Source organism: Bombina bombina, chromosome 6 (assembly GCF_027579735.1).
Source record: "Bombina bombina isolate aBomBom1 chromosome 6, aBomBom1.pri, whole genome shotgun sequence".
In the NCBI taxonomy this organism is placed as follows: Eukaryota; Metazoa; Chordata; class Amphibia; order Anura; family Bombinatoridae; genus Bombina; species Bombina bombina.
Genome location: NC_069504.1, coordinates 328287716 through 328306457, shown reverse-complemented (window position 1 = coordinate 328306457; position 18742 = coordinate 328287716). Strand labels below are relative to the sequence as shown.

Below are 18742 nucleotides of genomic sequence, written 5' to 3'. Positions count from 1 at the left end.
ATTACTCAAACATATGATTGATTATTATTCCAACATTTATTAACATATATTACCTAATGACATGGATCCATGTTACAAATAAACTAAAAATACAATATAATATAGTTAAAACATGTACAAGATGTAATGTGGAAGCATATATAAAACAATATAAAAAACAATTCCAAATGCAAATGTCAATCGTTAAAATAAGTTAATGGGTAAACAAATAAGAGTCACGTGAAATGATCTCTATATTATAGAAAAAAGAAGTTCAATAGGTGATATAATCCCCTTGATTAAACATGATGGTAAAAATGATGGTAAAAAATCCAGTGATAAAAAGAAAATGAAAAAACAAATACAAAAATTAATTTGAATCTGTGAAGCAGTGGGAAGGTGTAAAATATAATATAGGGATCCCCAAAAAAGATAATGAAATGTAAATGTGTAAAAACCAAAAATATAGAATGTAAATGTGTAAAAACCAAAAATATCCAAAAATAGAAAAATGTGGAAAAATGTGAAAAAATGAGACTAAAATTAAAAATGGAAATAGTGCATCCAAATGTCAAATAGTAAAAAGATTGGTGTATATACTCCAATTGGGTGTCAGTTAATGAATGTTAATGAGTGATCCTCCTTGTGAGTGTATCCATGTGAGTGAAGATGATCTTTCCTTTCGCTGGATAATTGTATTTTTCTTTCTGTATTAACTTTAATAATTCCTGTAATTCAGAAAAATAACATAGTGCAATAACATTTAAAACCATAAATGATAATGAAATAATGCTCACCAATTTTGTCAACGCGTTTCGGCCTATTTAACAGGCCTTTCTCAAGAAGGAAAGATCATCTTCACTCACACAGATACACTCACAAGGAGGATCACTCATTAACATTCATTAACTGACACCCAATTGGAGTATATACACCCATCTTTTTACTATTTGACATTTGGATGCACTATTTCCATTTTTAATTTTAGTCTCATTTTTTCACATTTTTCCACATTTTTCTATTTTTGGATATTTTTGGTTTTTACACATTTACATTCTATATTTTTGGTTTTTACACATTTACATTTCATTATCTTTTTTGGGGATCCCTATATTATATTTTACACCTTCCCACTGCTTCACAGATTCAAATAAATTTTTGTGTTTGTTTTTTCATTTTCTTTTTATCACTGGATTTTTTCACTGGATTTTTTACCATCATTTTTACCATCATGTTTAATCAAGGGGATTATATCACCTATTGAACTTCTTTTTTATATAATATAGAGATCATTTCACGTGACTCTTATTTGTTTACCCATTAACTTATTTTAACGATTGACATTTGCATTTGGAATTGTTTTTTATATTGTTTTATATATGCTTCCACATTACATCTTGTACATGTTTTAACTATATTCTATTGTATTTTTAGTTTATTTGTAACATGGATCCATGTCATTAGGTAATATATGTTAATAAATGTTGGAATAATAATCAATCATATGTTTGAGTAATAATCATTCAATCGTTAGATTCTTCCTTTGCCTCTAGTTTGGCGCTCTTGGATCATTTGTTATAACAGCTTACCCAACCCCAGGCATCTGGCTCCTGTAATGCCGTTGTGTGCACTGTTGCGTAGAGGTGCCTCGTGTCTCGAGACGGTATGTGGCTCACAATCCACTGGCCCTCCTCTCGCCTGTTAGCGTCTCCGCTTCTCATGCGGTACACACGGACGCTTCCAATGGCGTCAGCGTTGGGGGGGAAGGGAGTAAAGTTAGGTGACTGGGTAGTGCTACGGAACTCTGCAGGAAGGTAAGGATCAACTGGATAATAATAATACTGTAGAAAGCAACAATCCACTCCTTCAATGGGTAAAAAACACTTTATTCAAAACTTGTTTAAAAGCATAAACGGAAGCTTATGTTTTTAAACAAGTATTGAATAAAGGGTTTTTTTACTCATTGAATGAGTGGATCGTTGCTTTCTACAGGCAAATTACATAGCCTATCCTCTGTGGGGAGCGCCATTACTGAGACCATTGAGCGTTCCACAAGGTTCTGGTTCCGATGTCAGGGTTAGGCTTTCCCCTGTTAGCTCAGCAGATCATGCAGAAGGTGGTCCAGGAGTCCAGACTTAGAAGCTCGAGTCAAGACAGCCATAGTGAGAGGGGAGAGAAGGTGCTTGCACAGGTGGAGACAAACTCGGTTTATTTGGCAGCGGAGGGCTAGCCTATATGAGCTCCCTTCTGTACGTCATAGGGGGCGGGGCTAAACATTGCATACCCTCCTGGTTTTAAAATTGCGGCGATTAATCGTGCAGCCCTAACAGAGGGTATGGTAATTTACTATAATACTACACAAAAGTCCTGTAAAATGTTTGTATGGTTTATCTTATACGTTTCTTCATATCATATGTTAGTTTAATTTAGTTCAAACACCCCTGTTTATTTGCTGCACATATTAATAAATTTTTGTATTTCACTAAACAGAATATTATCCATCTACTTGAGGGAAAGAGTTTTACTTCTCCTACAGCTTCTTTAACACTTGCTCAGAGCCTGATTCTGTTGGCTGATCTAATGGAAATGGAGAATAATGATGATAACCAGGAGCTTTGTACAAAGCAGCTGGACACCTTAAAGTTAGCTCATAAACTTATCATAAAAGAAGTAAGTAGATTTCACACATATTGTATCCCAGCAGGATCATGTTCGAAATTCATAGAGGCTTTCTTCACCTATCTTTTATTTAGCGTTTTGTTAGTGGTAGTTGTGTTAAAGGGACATGAAACCAAGAGTTTTTATTTCATGATGCAGACAGAACATTTGATTTTAAACCACATTACAATTTACTTCTATTATCTACCTTGATTCATTCTCTTGGTATCCTTAGTTGAATAAGCATACCAAGGTAGGTTCAGGAGCAGCAATGCATTAATGGGAGCTATGCATGCATATTGTGATTTGCTCACCAAATGTGTTTAGTTCCCCGCAGTTCATTGCTTCTCCTTCCATAAAGGATACCAGGAGAATTAAGCAAATTTGATCTTGCACATCAATTAAGATCCACTAGGAATTCAAAAAAGCAGTGATTAAAACACTTGTGCCAAAAGGGTTTGTAAATGTTCCTAAATTGTTTTATTCTGGTACAATTGTCTTGCTGGATAAAATGAGAACTGGCTCAGAAACCTCACAGACAAGAATAAGGCATTTCAGGGCATTCTAGAGGCTCGGTCAGTGTCTTTCAGACATTGCGAAATACATTGTTGCCCTTGTGAATCATCTCGTCTCGCAGTTATGTCTGGCTATATCAAATCTAACAAGGTGGTCTCAGTTTTAAATTTAATTTACATTTTTGTGTGAACATATTAGGGTGGATTGTTTTAAAAAAAAAATTGTAATGCTTTAAAGTATTTTTGTGATGCTGGAATTGTTCACAATGGAACTAGTTCTATTCAACAGGAAGTTTACTGATACAAGATAGATGCAGCTTTTTTTATTTATAATGTGAGGAGGGACGGGTACACATTTTTACACATTGCAAAGCTTTTGTCAGTGTGACATTAGTTTCAGGAACAAGTTTTACTGATCGTAGACCAATGTCTCACCTAAAGCTGGAGTTCTAACTGGGTGCACACACGGATCAGCTGCACCTGAGTCATCTGCAAGATTTTAACATCAAACAAAAAGAGACTGTAATAGTCAAGACAAAATAAATAATGTGTGTTATTTGGTTTCTTTTCACCCTTCATTTTATGTCACCCTCTACTCAACCTTGTTTGTGAACCAATCTCCTATACTCTTTTGCTAAATGACTGTGTGTCCTGCTAAAGTGATATTCCAGTCAAAATTGAAACGCACACAGCTGCATTCGGTTTTTAATAGAAGCGTTTTTGCAATATACTTGCATTAGCAAAACTGCTTCTAGTAAAAAGTATATCTGTTTCAAGAGTGTATTTAACTATGCTCCATGGACTAGCATTTTAAACACAACACTTGTTTAAAAACCTGCACAAAGTGTCTAAGGTGCTTGTATTATTTTGTAATGACTCAAATTGCATCATTGCTAACATGATACAAGCCCCACTGATTATCTATGCAGCTGCAGTATTTAAAATGCTGGTGCACTAAGAATATCTAGCTATGCCTGCAGAGAAAAATGCTAACACTAAAACAGTGATCACTTTTATTAGAAGCATTTTGCCAATAGATGTATATTGCAAGTATGTAATTCATCTATGTGCTTTCTAATTTTGACTGGAATGTCCCTTTAAACTTACTCAAAGCAACATATTAATTCTGTAAAATGCCTTACATTAACTAAAAATGTCTCATATTCAGGTTATAAGTTACCAGCAAGTGTTACCTTACACCATGTCATAAACCTAAATAATGAGTTTGCTAAAATGGCATGTCTGTGAAATACTGTGTGTGTATATATATATATATATATATATATATATATATATATATACACACACATATATATACACATACACCAAGTATATGCACATACACCAAGTATATGCACATACACCAAGTCTATGCAGTACTTATACTAAGTTTTAAATTAAATATAATGTTAAGATACTTGAGGTTGGGCTAAAAGTGAAATGTGTGTCCCTGGTTTTATGATGTAATGTGCGTAATTTATGTTTTGTTTTGTAGCTTCTGTCTCTTGGTGAAGCTATTGAGCATCATGTTACAAATGAGATTGCAACAGTACCCCTGGCACCTCTGAGAAATATTTATCTGCCACATATCAATTTACTGGCTGAAGTCAAACGGAGAATTGGTAAGATTTCCTACAATAAATTTATAGCTTTAGTTAGAGCATGAAAAATCTTGGGAACTAGGAAGACATAACTCCTAGATTTTTACTTATATCTCCTGATTCTTTAGGATTAATTATCCTGTGTCTCTATGGCTCCTTAAACATATTTGGTGGGTTTTCAATATTCTTGCTGTCTCCTAATTGTTCTATAATTTGCTGTAATAGTAATCAATTATTTAAAAAATTACTTGAAGATTGTGTAAATAATACTGGACCAGATTTCAAGTGGAGCGCCATTTAATGCTCCTGCTCAAGCGTTAACTGCGCTAGAAGTAAGCTTTTTGCATGCGTCGGGTTGCCCTCGTATTATGAGTTGAAAGTGAACTGTTTTTGCTCGCACAATAACCTGACGAGCGCAGAAACCCGAACTTAGAATATTGTGCGTGCAATAACCTATTCCTCTATAGAAGTCAATGGAGCAAAAAATTGGGGGGGGACGACACACCCTACTCAAGCACAAAACTGATTGTATATTCTATAGTGCTACATATAACTGATGTTTGTTTTGCAGAAAAATATATTTATACATATATATATATATATATATACATATATATATATACACACACAGTTTAACACTTTATTAAATATGAATATTGCATAAATATGTTTTTCTTTCCTATGGCATGGAGAGTCCATGAAACATTCTAATTACTAGTGGGATATTCACTCCTGGCCAGCAGGAGGAGGCAAAGAGCTCCCCAGCAGAGCTGTTAAGTATCACTTCCCTTACCCATAAACCCCAGTCATTCTCTTTGCCTTGATCACGGGAGTATGGCAAAGATGGTGTCTGAAGATTTTAATACTTTGAATGGGTACTTTTCCCTGCAAGCAAGGATTGGGGCTATGCTGTGTCCATGTCAATCTCTTTAGTAAGCGTAATGGTGGCTATTAGCAGTTAGAAGTAGTCTTTGCTTAAACTTCTAACATTATTGCTTCCCCTATTATAGAAAGCCAGAGTTGGTTACTCTGTTCTTTCTTTTCTATAGATTTCTGGTAGATATGGTAAAGCTGCCACACCTCAGAAAACAGCTCCTGCCTAACAGAGCAGGATCCACAGGTAAGTGCTTTCCCTTCTAGGTTTGAAGGTACCGGCACTATAAGGGTTAAATCCTTGTGGAAAGTATTTGAATCTGTTTTAGGGGCACTGCTTTCATGTGAAAATAGACATAATTTTTTATTGGGGGCTCAGAGATGGTAGAGTGTATGAAGTTTTTGACAGGTGTTTGTTTTACTTCTTACTTGTTGCAATCACTTTCAGCTCTGCTTATTGGCCCAATCACTTTTGCTGTGCTGCTGTTGGTTTTTGTTTCTCACAATTATTTTAAAAATAAACTTTTTTTTATTATTGCGGTCATGTGACCGCTCCTCGGCACTTCTGGCTTTCGGCTTCTCTGTTCAGATCGGAGTTTGCCGCGGCGACTGTGGAGGCTACATTTTCTTCTATCTAAAGTGGCAAGTGGATTTGGGCTGTTCCGGTAACAAGGAGGTGTTTTTTTGCTACCGGGTGTGTCCGGTTTTCTGTGCTAGTGGGATAGCAACTTCTGGAGGGGTAAGACCTCAGCAGAGCTGAGGGTTTTAAGTGCTTTTTATGTTTTATTGCTTCATATAAATAAACTTAATTTGGCATTTTAAATTTCTTTTGTTAATTATGAACTGATATCCAATTATAGACACTAATACTGAAGTTGATTCATTTGAAAAATGCTTATTGTGTTTGGAGGCTAAGATAATTCCTCCTGTACAGTTTTGCTCTTCATGTTTAAATAAAACTTTAAAGAGTAAAGATAAGATGTCTCTCCCTGAGCCTCCTGTCTCTCAGGATAGTGTTATCCTAGGTACGCCTCAGCTTTCCCCTCAAGCTTCCCAAGTTTCACATGCAGTGCCCTGTGGTTCCTCTCAACCTCCTGGGGATTTCACTGCTTAGATTACTTCTGCTGTTTCTGCAGCTTTATCAGCTTTTCAACGGTTTCTGGTAAACGAAAGAGGAAATCTAAACATATTGACGTTAGTAAGACTGACTCCGCTAAAGTTGCGTTAGTTTGTCTCAATTATCTAATGAGGATGGTTCTTCAGTGGCTTATGAGGGGGAATTGTCAGATTCTGATACTGTAGTGACAAATTCTGCAGATTCAGAGGAGATTAATTTCAGATTTAAGTTAGAACACCTTTGAGTTCTTTTGAAGGAGGTTCTTGCTACTTTGGAAGAATCCGAATCTGTTGCAAAGAATCCAAAGAGTTTAATAATTAAAGAGAAAAGAGGCATAATATGGCACACTTGTACAGAGGATAGTCGCGTACAAAATTGAACTGTGTGTAGGAGTATTGTATTAAAACTTAACATTGAATAAAAAATAAAAATGATGGCCCATGCCATCCAATAGTTAAAAATAAGAACTAGCTAAGTAGAACAGTCACTGACCCCTCTAGGAATAAGAACAAGATTATCTTGTATTTAAACAAATAATTTAACAATAAATTGCATATGCAGACAGACCAGGGGTAAAGGGGCTAATACCAGAGCAACAGTGTTAGGACTATACTCAGAGGAAATATACTAATCTATAATGCCTATGTATACCTCAGGATCTACTCGCTATCCACCTGAGAGGAAAACCCCAAATTTCACGGTCAAATGCGGTCTATCTACAAAAAATGTCAGTTAAGGCCAACAATTTAACTAATTAAAGCAGAGGAGGCAGTGTGAACGCCTAACGCACGTTATGCAACTGCCTTTGATAAAGATGGAGACATCCGTTCTATTCTTCCTTTGGTCCAAAAGGGCCAGTTCATGATGACCATAGAGCTGAAGGACCTTCTATTCACAGGGATCATTACCAGTATCTAAGGTTTGCCTTCCAGGACAAACATTTCCAGTTTGTTGCCCTTCCTTTTGGCCTTGCTACAACTCCCAGAATTTTTACAAAGGTTCTGGGGGCTCTTTTGGCAGTGGTCAGGTCCCAAGGTATTGCTGTGGCACCTTATCTAGACAACATTCTAGTTCAAGCGTCATCTTTTCATCTAGCAATATCTCATACTGAGATGTTGTTGTCTATTCTACGTTCCCACGGGTGGAAAGTTAATCTGGGAAAGAGTTCCCTTGTTCCAGATACAAGGGTTTGTTTCTTGGAAACAATCATAGATTCCCTGTCCATGAAGATTTTTCTGTCCCTCCAGTCTGCTATTTGTCCATCTGTGGCTCAATGCATGGAGGTGATTGGACTGATGGTTACCTTCATGGACATCATTCCTTTTGCTCGGTTCCATCTGAGACCTCTACAGCTATGCATGCTCAGTCAATGGAACGGGGACCACTCAAATCTCTCACAGAAGATAGATTTGGATTCCCCAACATGAGTCTCACTTTCATGGTGGGTTTCACAGGACCATCTGTCTCCTGGGCACATGTGTCCTGAGGCCTTCCTGGGTGATTGTGACCATGGATACCAGCCTGTTAGACTGGGGAGCAGTTTGGGGTTTCTTAATGACAGGGGTCTGTTGACTCCAAAGGAGTCATCTCTTCCAATAAACATCTTGGAGTTGAGAGCAATTTTCTATGCTTTAATAGCTTGGCCTTAACTAGCTTTGGTCCAATTTATCAAATTTAATTCGGACAACATCACCTTGGTGGCCTACATCAATCACCAGGGAGGAACTCAGAGTTCCTTGGCAATGAAGGAGGTGTCTCACATTCTCCAGTGGGCGGAGTCTCACAATTGCCATCTCTCTGCCTTCCACATACCAGGGGTGGACAACTGGGAGGCGAATTTTCTAAGCAGGCAGACTTTTCATCCCAGAGAGTAGGCTCTCCACCCAGAGGTTTTCACAATGATAACTCTCAGGTGGGGGTTTCCGGAGTTGGATCAGATGGCGTCTCATGAAAATGCCAAGCTTTCAAAGTACGTTTCGAGGTGAAGAGATCCTCAAGCCATTCTGGTAGATGCTCTAGCGGTTCCTTGGAGCTTCAATCTAGCATAACTGTTTCCTCCATTTGCGTTGCTTCCACAAGTAATTGTTCACATCAAACAGGAGAGAGCTTCTGTGATTCTAATAGCTCCTGCATGGCCTTGCAGGATCTAGTTCGCGGATCTGGTGATGATGTCATCTCTTCCGCCATGGAGGTTACCTTTCAGGAAGGACCTTCTACTTCAGGGTCCCTTTCTTCATCCAAATCTGGTTTGGTCTGGTCTGAAGCTGACTGCTTGGAGATTGAACGTCTAAGTTTGGCTAGACGTGGCTTCTCTGAGAAAGTCATAGATACTATGCTTCAGGCTCGTAAACCGGTTACTCTCAGAATTTACCATAGGGTATGGTGTAAATACCTTCATTGGTGTGATTCAGAAATGTTTTTCTTGGAACAGAGTAAGGGTTCCTCGAATTTTGGCTTTTCTTGAGATGGGTTTGTCAGTCAGTACTTTGAAGGGTCAAATTTCTATTCTTCTGCATAAACGTCTGGCAGTTCTGCCAGCTGTTCAGTCTTTTGTTCAGGTCTTCGTCAGAACCAGGCCTGTGTTTTAATCTGTTGCTCCTCCTTGGAGTCTTAACCTTGTTCTTAGAGTTTTTCAGCAGGCTCCGTTTGAGCCGATGCATTCTGTTAGTATTAAATTACTATCTTGGAATGTTTTGTTTCTTCTTGCTATTTCTTCTGCTCGCAGAGTTTCCGAACTTTCAGCTCTGCAGTGTGATTCCCCTTACCTTATTTTTCATGCTGATAAGGTGGTCCTTCTTACTAAGCTGGGGTTTCTCCCTAAGGTAGTGTTGAATCGCAATATTAATCAGGAAATTGTTGTTCCTTCTTTTTGTCCTAACCCTTCTTCCCAGAAGGAACGTCTTTTGCATAACTTGGATGTTGTGCGTGCTCTTAAATTTTACCTTCAAGCAACTAAAGATTTTCGACAGGTGTTTGTTTTACTTCTTGTATTATTGTTTTCTCTGGTAAGCGTAGAGGTCAGATGGCCACTTCTACCACTCTTTCTCTCTGGTTGAGAAGTGTTATCCGTTTAGCTTATGAGAGAGCTGGACAGCAGCCTCCTGAGAGAATTACGGCTCATTCCACTAGAGCTGTTTCATCTTCATGGGCTTTCAAAAATGAAGCTTCTGTGGAGCAAATCTGTAAGGCGGCCATTTGGTCCGCTATTAATACTTTTTGCAAATTCTACAAAGGGGTCATGAGTTCAAGCTAAAGGGTAGTAGATTCAGGAGTAATTTGAGGAAGCACTTCTTTACAGAAAGAGTGATTGATTTATGGAATAAACTTCCTCAAGAGGTAGTAGCAAAAAACACTGTGGGGGACTTTAAAAATGCATGGGACAAGCATAAGGCTATCCTACGAACTAGATAAGTTTATACTGTTAGGTAAGGTCAGCAGACTTGCTGGGCCTATGGCTCTTATCTGCCGTCAATATCTATGTTTCTATGTTACAAAACATTTATGCAAAGAAAAATCTAGTGTACAATGTCCCTTTAATGCCAGCAGCTACTTAAATCTTTACAGCTTTAGGTATGTAATATAAACTGTTAAATGAACCCCTGCAAATGAGTATGATCCTAGGGGGATAAATAAGTGCCAATCAATTCAAAGCTGTGCTTAGGGATGGGTTGTTTCTCTTTTTATTAGTGAAATTGTTTTGAATCCTGAGAAAGAACTGTCCATTTGGATGATTTCAGTTTGATATATTTAGTTCCCCCTTAATACAACACAACTGAGCAAAGAGATACTGCTCCATAACTTACAACATAATGTATTCTATTTCACCATTTCACATTTTCACTGTGCATATATGTATTTGATTTTCCTAATACACATTATCCTAGGGATTTGTTATCCTAAGTACAATGGGAACCTTCCTATAAGAATCATTGGGATTAAACTTGTACTTAAGCTTAGTAGTTTCTGTCCTTTGCAGAAAAAAATCCCCAGATTTCCAAGGCTTAATACTTCTGTTAGTTGATTTCAGACTGATATGCTTTGAGGGAATCCCTCTTTATGTTTCTATTGGCTTTGCTTACTTAGCAACATCTACATCCTAAATCATTTGGAAGAATAATTAATATAAATGCTTATGGCCCTTCCTTTTCCACAGCATTGCTTTTTGTTTGACTCCAATCTATGTTATCATAGAACATAAGCACCATCAGACCTCTATGCCTTTTTATTATATTTGATGTATATATGTCTGTCCTCTAGATATAGTTCAGTACGTCCATGTAATCCAGTTTATTACTTACAGCTGTGTAAGTAAAACCTTAATAGGAAACCCTATCGAAGGGCAGGTGAACATGTATCTGGGAGTAAAGCATTTGGGCAGATAGTAGTTTTCTCATACTGACTGCTCCCACAACAATATTCTATGATTTCCAACTGGCCACTCCCTAATCCTTGCCCACATTACCCCTATTGACGACGTTTGAGAGACATCATTAATAGAAAGGACATTGGATCACCTGTTTTGTCTTCATTTTGTTTACATATTTATGGTGTGGAATATTTACAATGCCTTGAAAAAGTATTCAACCTCCTTGGCATTTTTTGTGTTTTGTTGCCTTGCAACCTGGAATTAACATGGATTGTTTGAGGATTTGCATCATTTAATTTACAGAACATGCCCACAACTTTGAAGATGTGTTGTTTTGTTTTTTTTGTTTTTTATTGTGAAGCAAACAACAAAATAACAGAAAAAGTCAATGTGCATAACTATTCACCCCCCTAAAGTCAATACTCTGTAGAGCCACCTTTTGCGGCAATCACACCTCTAAGTCGCTTTGGATAAGTCTCTATGAGCTTGCCACATTTTACCACTGGGATTTTTGCCCATTCCTCCTTGAAAAACTGCTCAAGCTCCTTCAAGTTGGATGGTTTGCGCTTGTAAACAGCAATCTTTAAGTCTGAACACAGATTTTCTATTGGATTGAGGTCTGAGCTTTGACTAGGTCATTCCAACACTTACATGTTTCCCCTTAAACCACTCAAGTGTTGCTTTAGCAGTGTGTTTGGGGTCATTGTCCTGCTGGAAGGTGAACCTCCGTCCTAGCCTCAAATCACACACAGAGTGGTACAGGTTTTGTTCAAGAATATCCCTGTATTTAGCACCATCCATCTTTCCCTCAACTCTGACCAGTTTCCCAGTCCTGCTGCTGAAAAACTTCCCCACAGCATAATGCTGCCACCACCATGTTTCACTGTGGGGATGGTGTTCTTTGGGTGATTTGATGTGTTGGGTTTGCGCCAGACATAGCGTTTTCTTTGATGGCAGAAAAGTTCCATTTTAGTCTCATCAGACCAGAGCACCTTCCTCCATACATTTTGGGAGTCTCCCACATGCCTTTTCGCAAACTCAAAACGTGCCATTTTGTTTTTTGCTGAAAGTAATGGCTTTTTTTCTGGCCACTCTGCCATAAAGCCCAATAATATTGTACAGATACTCCAGTCCAGTGTTACCCTAGGTCTCTGTGCTGCCTCTCTGATTAATGCCCTCCTTGCCCGGTCCGTGAGTTTTGGTGGGCAGCCGTCTCTTGGCAGGTTTGCTATTGTGCCATTTTTTTCTATTTGGTTATGATAGATTTGATGGTGCTCCTTGGGATCATCAAAGATTTGGATATTTTTTTATAACCTAACCCTGACTTGTACCTCTCAACAACATTGTCCCTTACTTGTTTTTGAGAGTTCCTTGGTCTTCATGGCAGTGTTTGGTTAGTGGTCCCTTTCTAAAAAGGTGTGTATATGTAATGACAGATCATGTGACACTTAGATTGCACACAGATGGACATCATTTCACTAATTATGTGACTTCTGAAGGTAATTGGTTGCACCAGAGCTTTTTATGGGCTTCATAACAAAGGGGGTGAATACATACGCACATGCCAATTTTCTGTTTTCTATTTCTAAAAAATAGTTTTATGTATATATTTTTCTCATTTCACTTCACCAACTTAGATTATTGTGTTCTGATCCATCACATAAAATTCAGATTAATAAAACATTGAACTGAAGGCTGTAATGTAACAAAATAGGTAAAAAGTCAAGGGGGTGAATATTTTTGCAAGGCATTGTAGTTGGTGCTTTTTCTGCTTAGTAGAGGTTTTCTCACCATGCCTCATTCTCACTAGTCACTAGTGATGCCCCATCTGCCAAGATCTCAATTTATTTTTCAATTAATATTTTATTTTAATTTGTAAAACTAAAAATAGTAAAATTGGGGAGGAGAACTTGCATAATTTACAGATTAGAAGAAGCCCATCTTGATATAGGTCACATATGCTAGTGGTTTCTAATCCTAATGCAGTAGATCTTTGTTTTGTAACCTTTTTTTTCCATGTGGGATCATGAATACAGTGGACGCTCATCTGACATTGGAAGAAGTTTATCAGCAAATAATATATTACATCAATACATTGTTACACTATTGTTAGTTCATTGTTTTTGGTCAGGAAACTCCCAACGTTTGATTTGAAAACTGATTGTTGTTTTCTTTGTCAGGACATGTTCTTTCTTTAAAAGTATGTTCTTTATCTAACTTTAACATGGATCCATCTCCTTGGCTGCCAAGTCTTAATCTACATACAACTGCCTTAGAACTCAGCAGAATGTCTGCATTCCGAGAGTATAATGTGGAAGCCGAACTTCTTTTCCAGAAAGGTTAGAAGACAATATAAAATGAAAAAAAAAAATGCATGAATCAAAATAAATAAAATGTGTATTTCGTTTTAAAAATTCTTCCAGTTCATGTCCATGTTTCTATATGGTGGATTGAGTTTTTCTTTTTCCCACAAATTCACAATTAATTTATGTGACATATAAGCAAAGTTCCATAAATGTGTCATGGTGTTAGCGTGTGACAAAATCAAAAGCATCAGCTGAAATTATTCATTTTTATTAGCTTTCTAACACTGAATTCTTTTCAGACATCAAATATTGTGACAGCATTTCCTGAGACTTGTTTACTTTCCAGTGCTGTTTTTTTTTTCAGTGTTTTTCACTTTGAATTTATTTCCTTCTTACACATTTCACAGCATAGCTCAAATGTATAAAAATGAATCTCTTAGCTCCCTCTGTGTACATTTGCAAACTATTTATATAAATATATAAAGTATGTATACAAATGGAAAAGTAAATTAATGAAATGTAATTCTAGTTAAGGAGAATGCAAATATATTGTTAACGAACACAACAGCTTCACATTAAATCGCCCACATAACAAATCATATACAGTATATATATATATATATATATATATATATATATATACCAGGATGCTCATAAGAATTTACAGTTCAGAAGGTACAGCTAAGAGTAAATAACATTCCAAAGCTGCACAAAGAGCACACAGTGTTTTGCTAAGAAAATATCAACTGTGATTTACAATAATACCTTTATTGATCCAGCAAGATATTAATACAGTGCAAGCTTTCATCTACTTCGTCTCTTCTGAGGAATGGTATATTTGTGAAGATGATTTTGTATGTTGTTTATATTTTTGCAGTATTTTGTCTAGTTAACTTGATATTATTTATTGTATCACTTGTTTTTATTAGTACAAAAGTATTTGCTTCTAATGACCTATGGCTAACAAGGTAATACCCTCAACTTAAATACATGTGCAAAAAAACTATATAGCTATAATTTAACACCCTTTAACACAAGTAATGCATGGGGGTAGATATTCAAACAGTATGTGTATGTGTTTAACACAACAGTATTGCAGATAATATTTACAGTTGTGTGACACTGTTATGAAAAAAATGTTGCTTTAAATATCAATACAAATATGTTTAGCAGTTAATATTGTATAAATTGTATTATTTCAGGTAAGATAGAGCGCCAGATGTTTATGTCAGGAGACCATGCAAAGTGCTTGGCCATCAAAACCTTTGCAGAAGCCATCAAACTGAGCCTTAATTATAATCATAACCTTGGGTAAGAAACAAAAAAAAAATAAACGCAAGAAAAGGCAGAAAAGTTATATTTTGTTTATTGTTAACAGATGTAACAAATGATTTCCTAGGGTGACCAGATTTCGGAAATTAAGAATAGGAAATTACAAAAACTGCAAAACATAAACTGTTTGAAATAAATTCATGCTCTATTATGGAAGCCAGATTCTGTCCTCAGATTTTTTTAAAGAACACCTACAATGCATTCATCATTCTAAATCTAAAATTAGTTTGGATTTAAACCAATAACTCATAGACTACTAAAGAAAAACACTGATAGGTTTCTTCCTGAACAGAAGCTCAATGACAGGCAATCATCTGTGGCTTTGAGTATTGCAGAATACGATTTGCTCAAACTGAAGATCCTTAAATGGAGCTGCAGAGTCCCAAACTCAAAACACTTCCCAGCAATGCCAAGTATCTTTAAGAAGTCAGCACTCCTTGAAATATATAGTAAAGGATAATCCTTGTTACGTAAGAAGTCTTGAAAAGAGGCCAATCAAGGTTTGTTATCTCCACATTAGATAGTCCTAACTGCCACTCCACTACTGCACAGTCATCATTGGCTGCTATTGTTCTGTACTACCAGCCTGCTGCAAAGTCTGCATCTCACACTTGTTTTGACAAGCTGAGCCGTCTTCTTGTAATTGTTCAGTGTACTCTCCCTCTCGTGTTGCAGCTCAGGAAGTAGGATGCGGGGCCGGTCTCAGGCTAAAGTGTGAGGCCAAGGGCAATACAATTATGCCACTGCACACGACAAATTACTTTGTTTACATTTTCTCGGGACAACTTGACTAGTACCTGGAAAAAGGGAAATCACATTAAATGGAATGATTGGTCACAGTTTAAACTAGCATCATTGAATGCTGTAGATGAAAATGACCTTAATGTTTTAGTTACATTAACTATAGTGAAATGTTATATATAATTTTAAATCTTAAGTATATATTTTTTTTACGTTCATCATAGCAGCTTTTAAAGCAGGAGATGATTCATAATCATTGGCTTAATAAATCACTATCTGAAGAAAGGCAGACATTTTAAACAAATAGTTTAAATGGAATCTCCTCCTTGTTCCTGGGACTTCTCTTTCCTTCCAGTCTTTAAAGTTTCTGCTTGACGTAGGTTGTTTCTTTGGGAGCTCCATACCTTTTATATTCCTCTATCTACTGGTTGAACTCTCCTTGTCTAGATTATTTTGTATGTTAAAGGGACATGAAACCCAACATTTTTCTTTCATGATTTAGGTAGATCATGCAATTTTAAACAACTTTCCAGTTTACTTTTATTATAAAATTAGCTTTCTTTCTCTTGGTGTCATTTGTTGAAAGAGCAACAGTGCACTACTGGTTTCTAACTGAACACATGGGTGAGCCAATGAAAATCATTATATATATATATATATATATATATATGCAGCCACCAATCAGCAGCTAGAGCCTAGGTTCTTTGCTGCTCCTGAGCTTTCCTAGATAAACCTTTCAGAAAAGCATAACAAGAGAAGGAAGCACATTAAACAATAGAAGTAAATTGGAAAGTTGCTTAAAATTGTATGCTCTGTCTAAATCATGAAAGAAAAAAAATGGGTTTCATATCCCTTTAATTTATTATGTTGTATTATGTTTGTAATATTTGTTCATTTGATAATGAGAAAGCTAGGAGAGGGAATGGGACCAAGTTTAAAAAACAATATCTTATGTCATATAGGCAATATTTACGTCATAATACAGCTTATACATGCAACTTAAAGGTAGTTTTATATAATTGTTACTACCTTTGATTACATAGCACTATCAAAATGATAGTGTAGTAATATAATCACAAAGGTAATAGCTGTTGTTTTAAATAAATATAGACTAGCATTTTTAGAACACAAAAACCAAACCAAAGACGCAGCCTTAGAAGATTGTAACTTACTAGTAGGAAAATGTTTTTTTTTAAATAATTTTAATTCTAATAAAATATTAATTTAAGAAGTATATATTTCGGAAAAATTCTGGATTTTGGAATTCCCCATTTAGGAATTTTGTACCTGTACAATGTTATATAATAAGAAACATTTATAAGGTTTTATACTTGACCTCTGGCAGAGCAACGCAGTTAGGGCTCCATTTAAGAAGCTACCAATGTAGCTTTAGAGCGCCTTCGGCTGAAGGCTTGCATGGGTTAAGAAGCAGGGGCCATTAGAACGCTGCTTCTTAACCTATGCGCAAACTATAAAGTGGCATTTTTAGGTGTACTTAAAGGGATAGGAAAGTCAAAATTAAACTTGCATGATTCAGATAGAGCATGTCATTTTAAGACACTTTTAAATTCACTTATATTTTCAAATGTGCTTCGTTCTCTTAGTATCTCTTGTTAAAAAATGAATACACACATATCATACACTAGTGGGAGCTGCTGCTAATTGGTGCCTGCACACATTTGTCTCTTGTGATTGGCTAAATAGATATTTTCAGCTTCCTGTCAGTAGTGCAAGGCTGTCCCTTCAGCAATGGATAACAAGATAATGAAGACAATTTGATAATAGAATTAAATTGGAAAGTTGTTTAAAATTGTATGTTCTATCTGAATCATAAAAGAAAATTTTGGGGTTTACTATCCCTTTAATAATAGTAAAAAATAAATAAATACATGCACTAATCAGTTAAAGCATGTAATTTTACAAATATGGACCCTAGACTACTTTGTGTTTAACCCCTCGCAAAGGGGATAAACACACAGTAGAAATATTGGTCAGGACTCACAGAGCACTGCTGTTCCCAGCGCTAGTCTATTAATAGCTATATGCTACATCATGCAGTACAATAATGTCCAAATAATGCTTAAGCGGGTGTAGTAACACAATGCGTTCCAAAAGTGCTTTTACACAGACTGAGGGCTTGTAAGTCATCAACAAAAGCTGGGACACCTGTAGGAATTGTTATCATAGTTCAAGGCCTAATTTACTTCCATTGCTGCAGAGCAGCTGTAAGTTTATTAACCAATAACTTGTTCCCTGAAAAAGGCCTTTGGTTTTAACAATGAAATGTAAATTATTTTTCAGTTTTTGGTAACCTAAACTTGTTTCTTTCATGTAATTGGCAAGAGTCCATGAGCTAGTGACGTATGGGATATACAATCCTACCAGGAGGGGCAAAGTTTCCCAAACCTCAAAATGCCTATAAATACACCCCTCACCACACCCACAATTCAGTTTTACAAACTTTGCCTCCTATGGAGGTGGTGAAGCAAGTTTGTGCTAAGATTTCTACGTTGACATGCACTTCTCAGCATTTTGAAGCCCGACTCCTCTCAGAGTACAGCGAATATCAGAGGGATGTGGAGGGAGTATCACCTATTGAATGCAATGATTTCCCTAACGGGGGTCTATTTCATAGGTTCTCTGTTATCGTTCGTAGAGATTCATCTGCTACCTCCCTTTTCAGATCGACGATATACTCTCATATACCATTACCTCTACTGATAACTGTTTCATTACTGGTTTGGCTATCTGCTATATATGGATGGGTGTCTTTTTGGTAAGTATGTTTTTTATTACTTAAGACACCCCAGCTATGGTCTGGCACTTTATGCATTTATATAAAGTTCTAAATATATGTATTGTACTTATATTTGCCATGAGTCAGGTTCATGCATTTCCTTGTGCAGACTGTCCGTTTCATATTTGGGAAATAAAACATATTAAGAAATATTTTTTTCTTACCTGGGTTTAGTCTTTTTTTAAATTGACTACCTTTTACTCTTTCAAATTGCGGGCAGCATTAGGCCCGCGGGTGCGCCAAATGCTAGACTTTATTGGGTCATTCTTTGGCGCGAAAAGTACATCAGTTGACGCAAGTTCGTCACTTGCGGCGTCGTAGTTGACGCAGAAGTCTTACACACGGTTTCGTCGTTAGTGATGCAAGTGTGTCATTTTCGGATGTTGTTGGCGCCAACAAATTTTCTCTCACGTTGTGTGTCATACTTAGCGCCAAATTTTTCAGTGGTTTTATACCC

At 36.6% G+C, this 18742-nt stretch overlaps 1 protein-coding gene across 1 annotated transcript in view; it reads left to right on the top strand.

Annotated features, from left to right (window-relative positions):
* The window catches only part of CFAP54 (cilia and flagella associated protein 54), a 901430-nt gene that overhangs the window by 736648 nt on the left and 146040 nt on the right, over window positions 1-18742 (top strand). The window contains exons 62-65 of the mRNA XM_053719246.1: window positions 2470-2649; window positions 4648-4774; window positions 13290-13448; window positions 14618-14726. Coding sequence (XP_053575221.1) covers window positions 2470-2649; window positions 4648-4774; window positions 13290-13448; window positions 14618-14726 — 575 coding nt within the window. The remainder of the gene's footprint in view (window positions 1-2469; window positions 2650-4647; window positions 4775-13289; window positions 13449-14617; window positions 14727-18742) is intronic.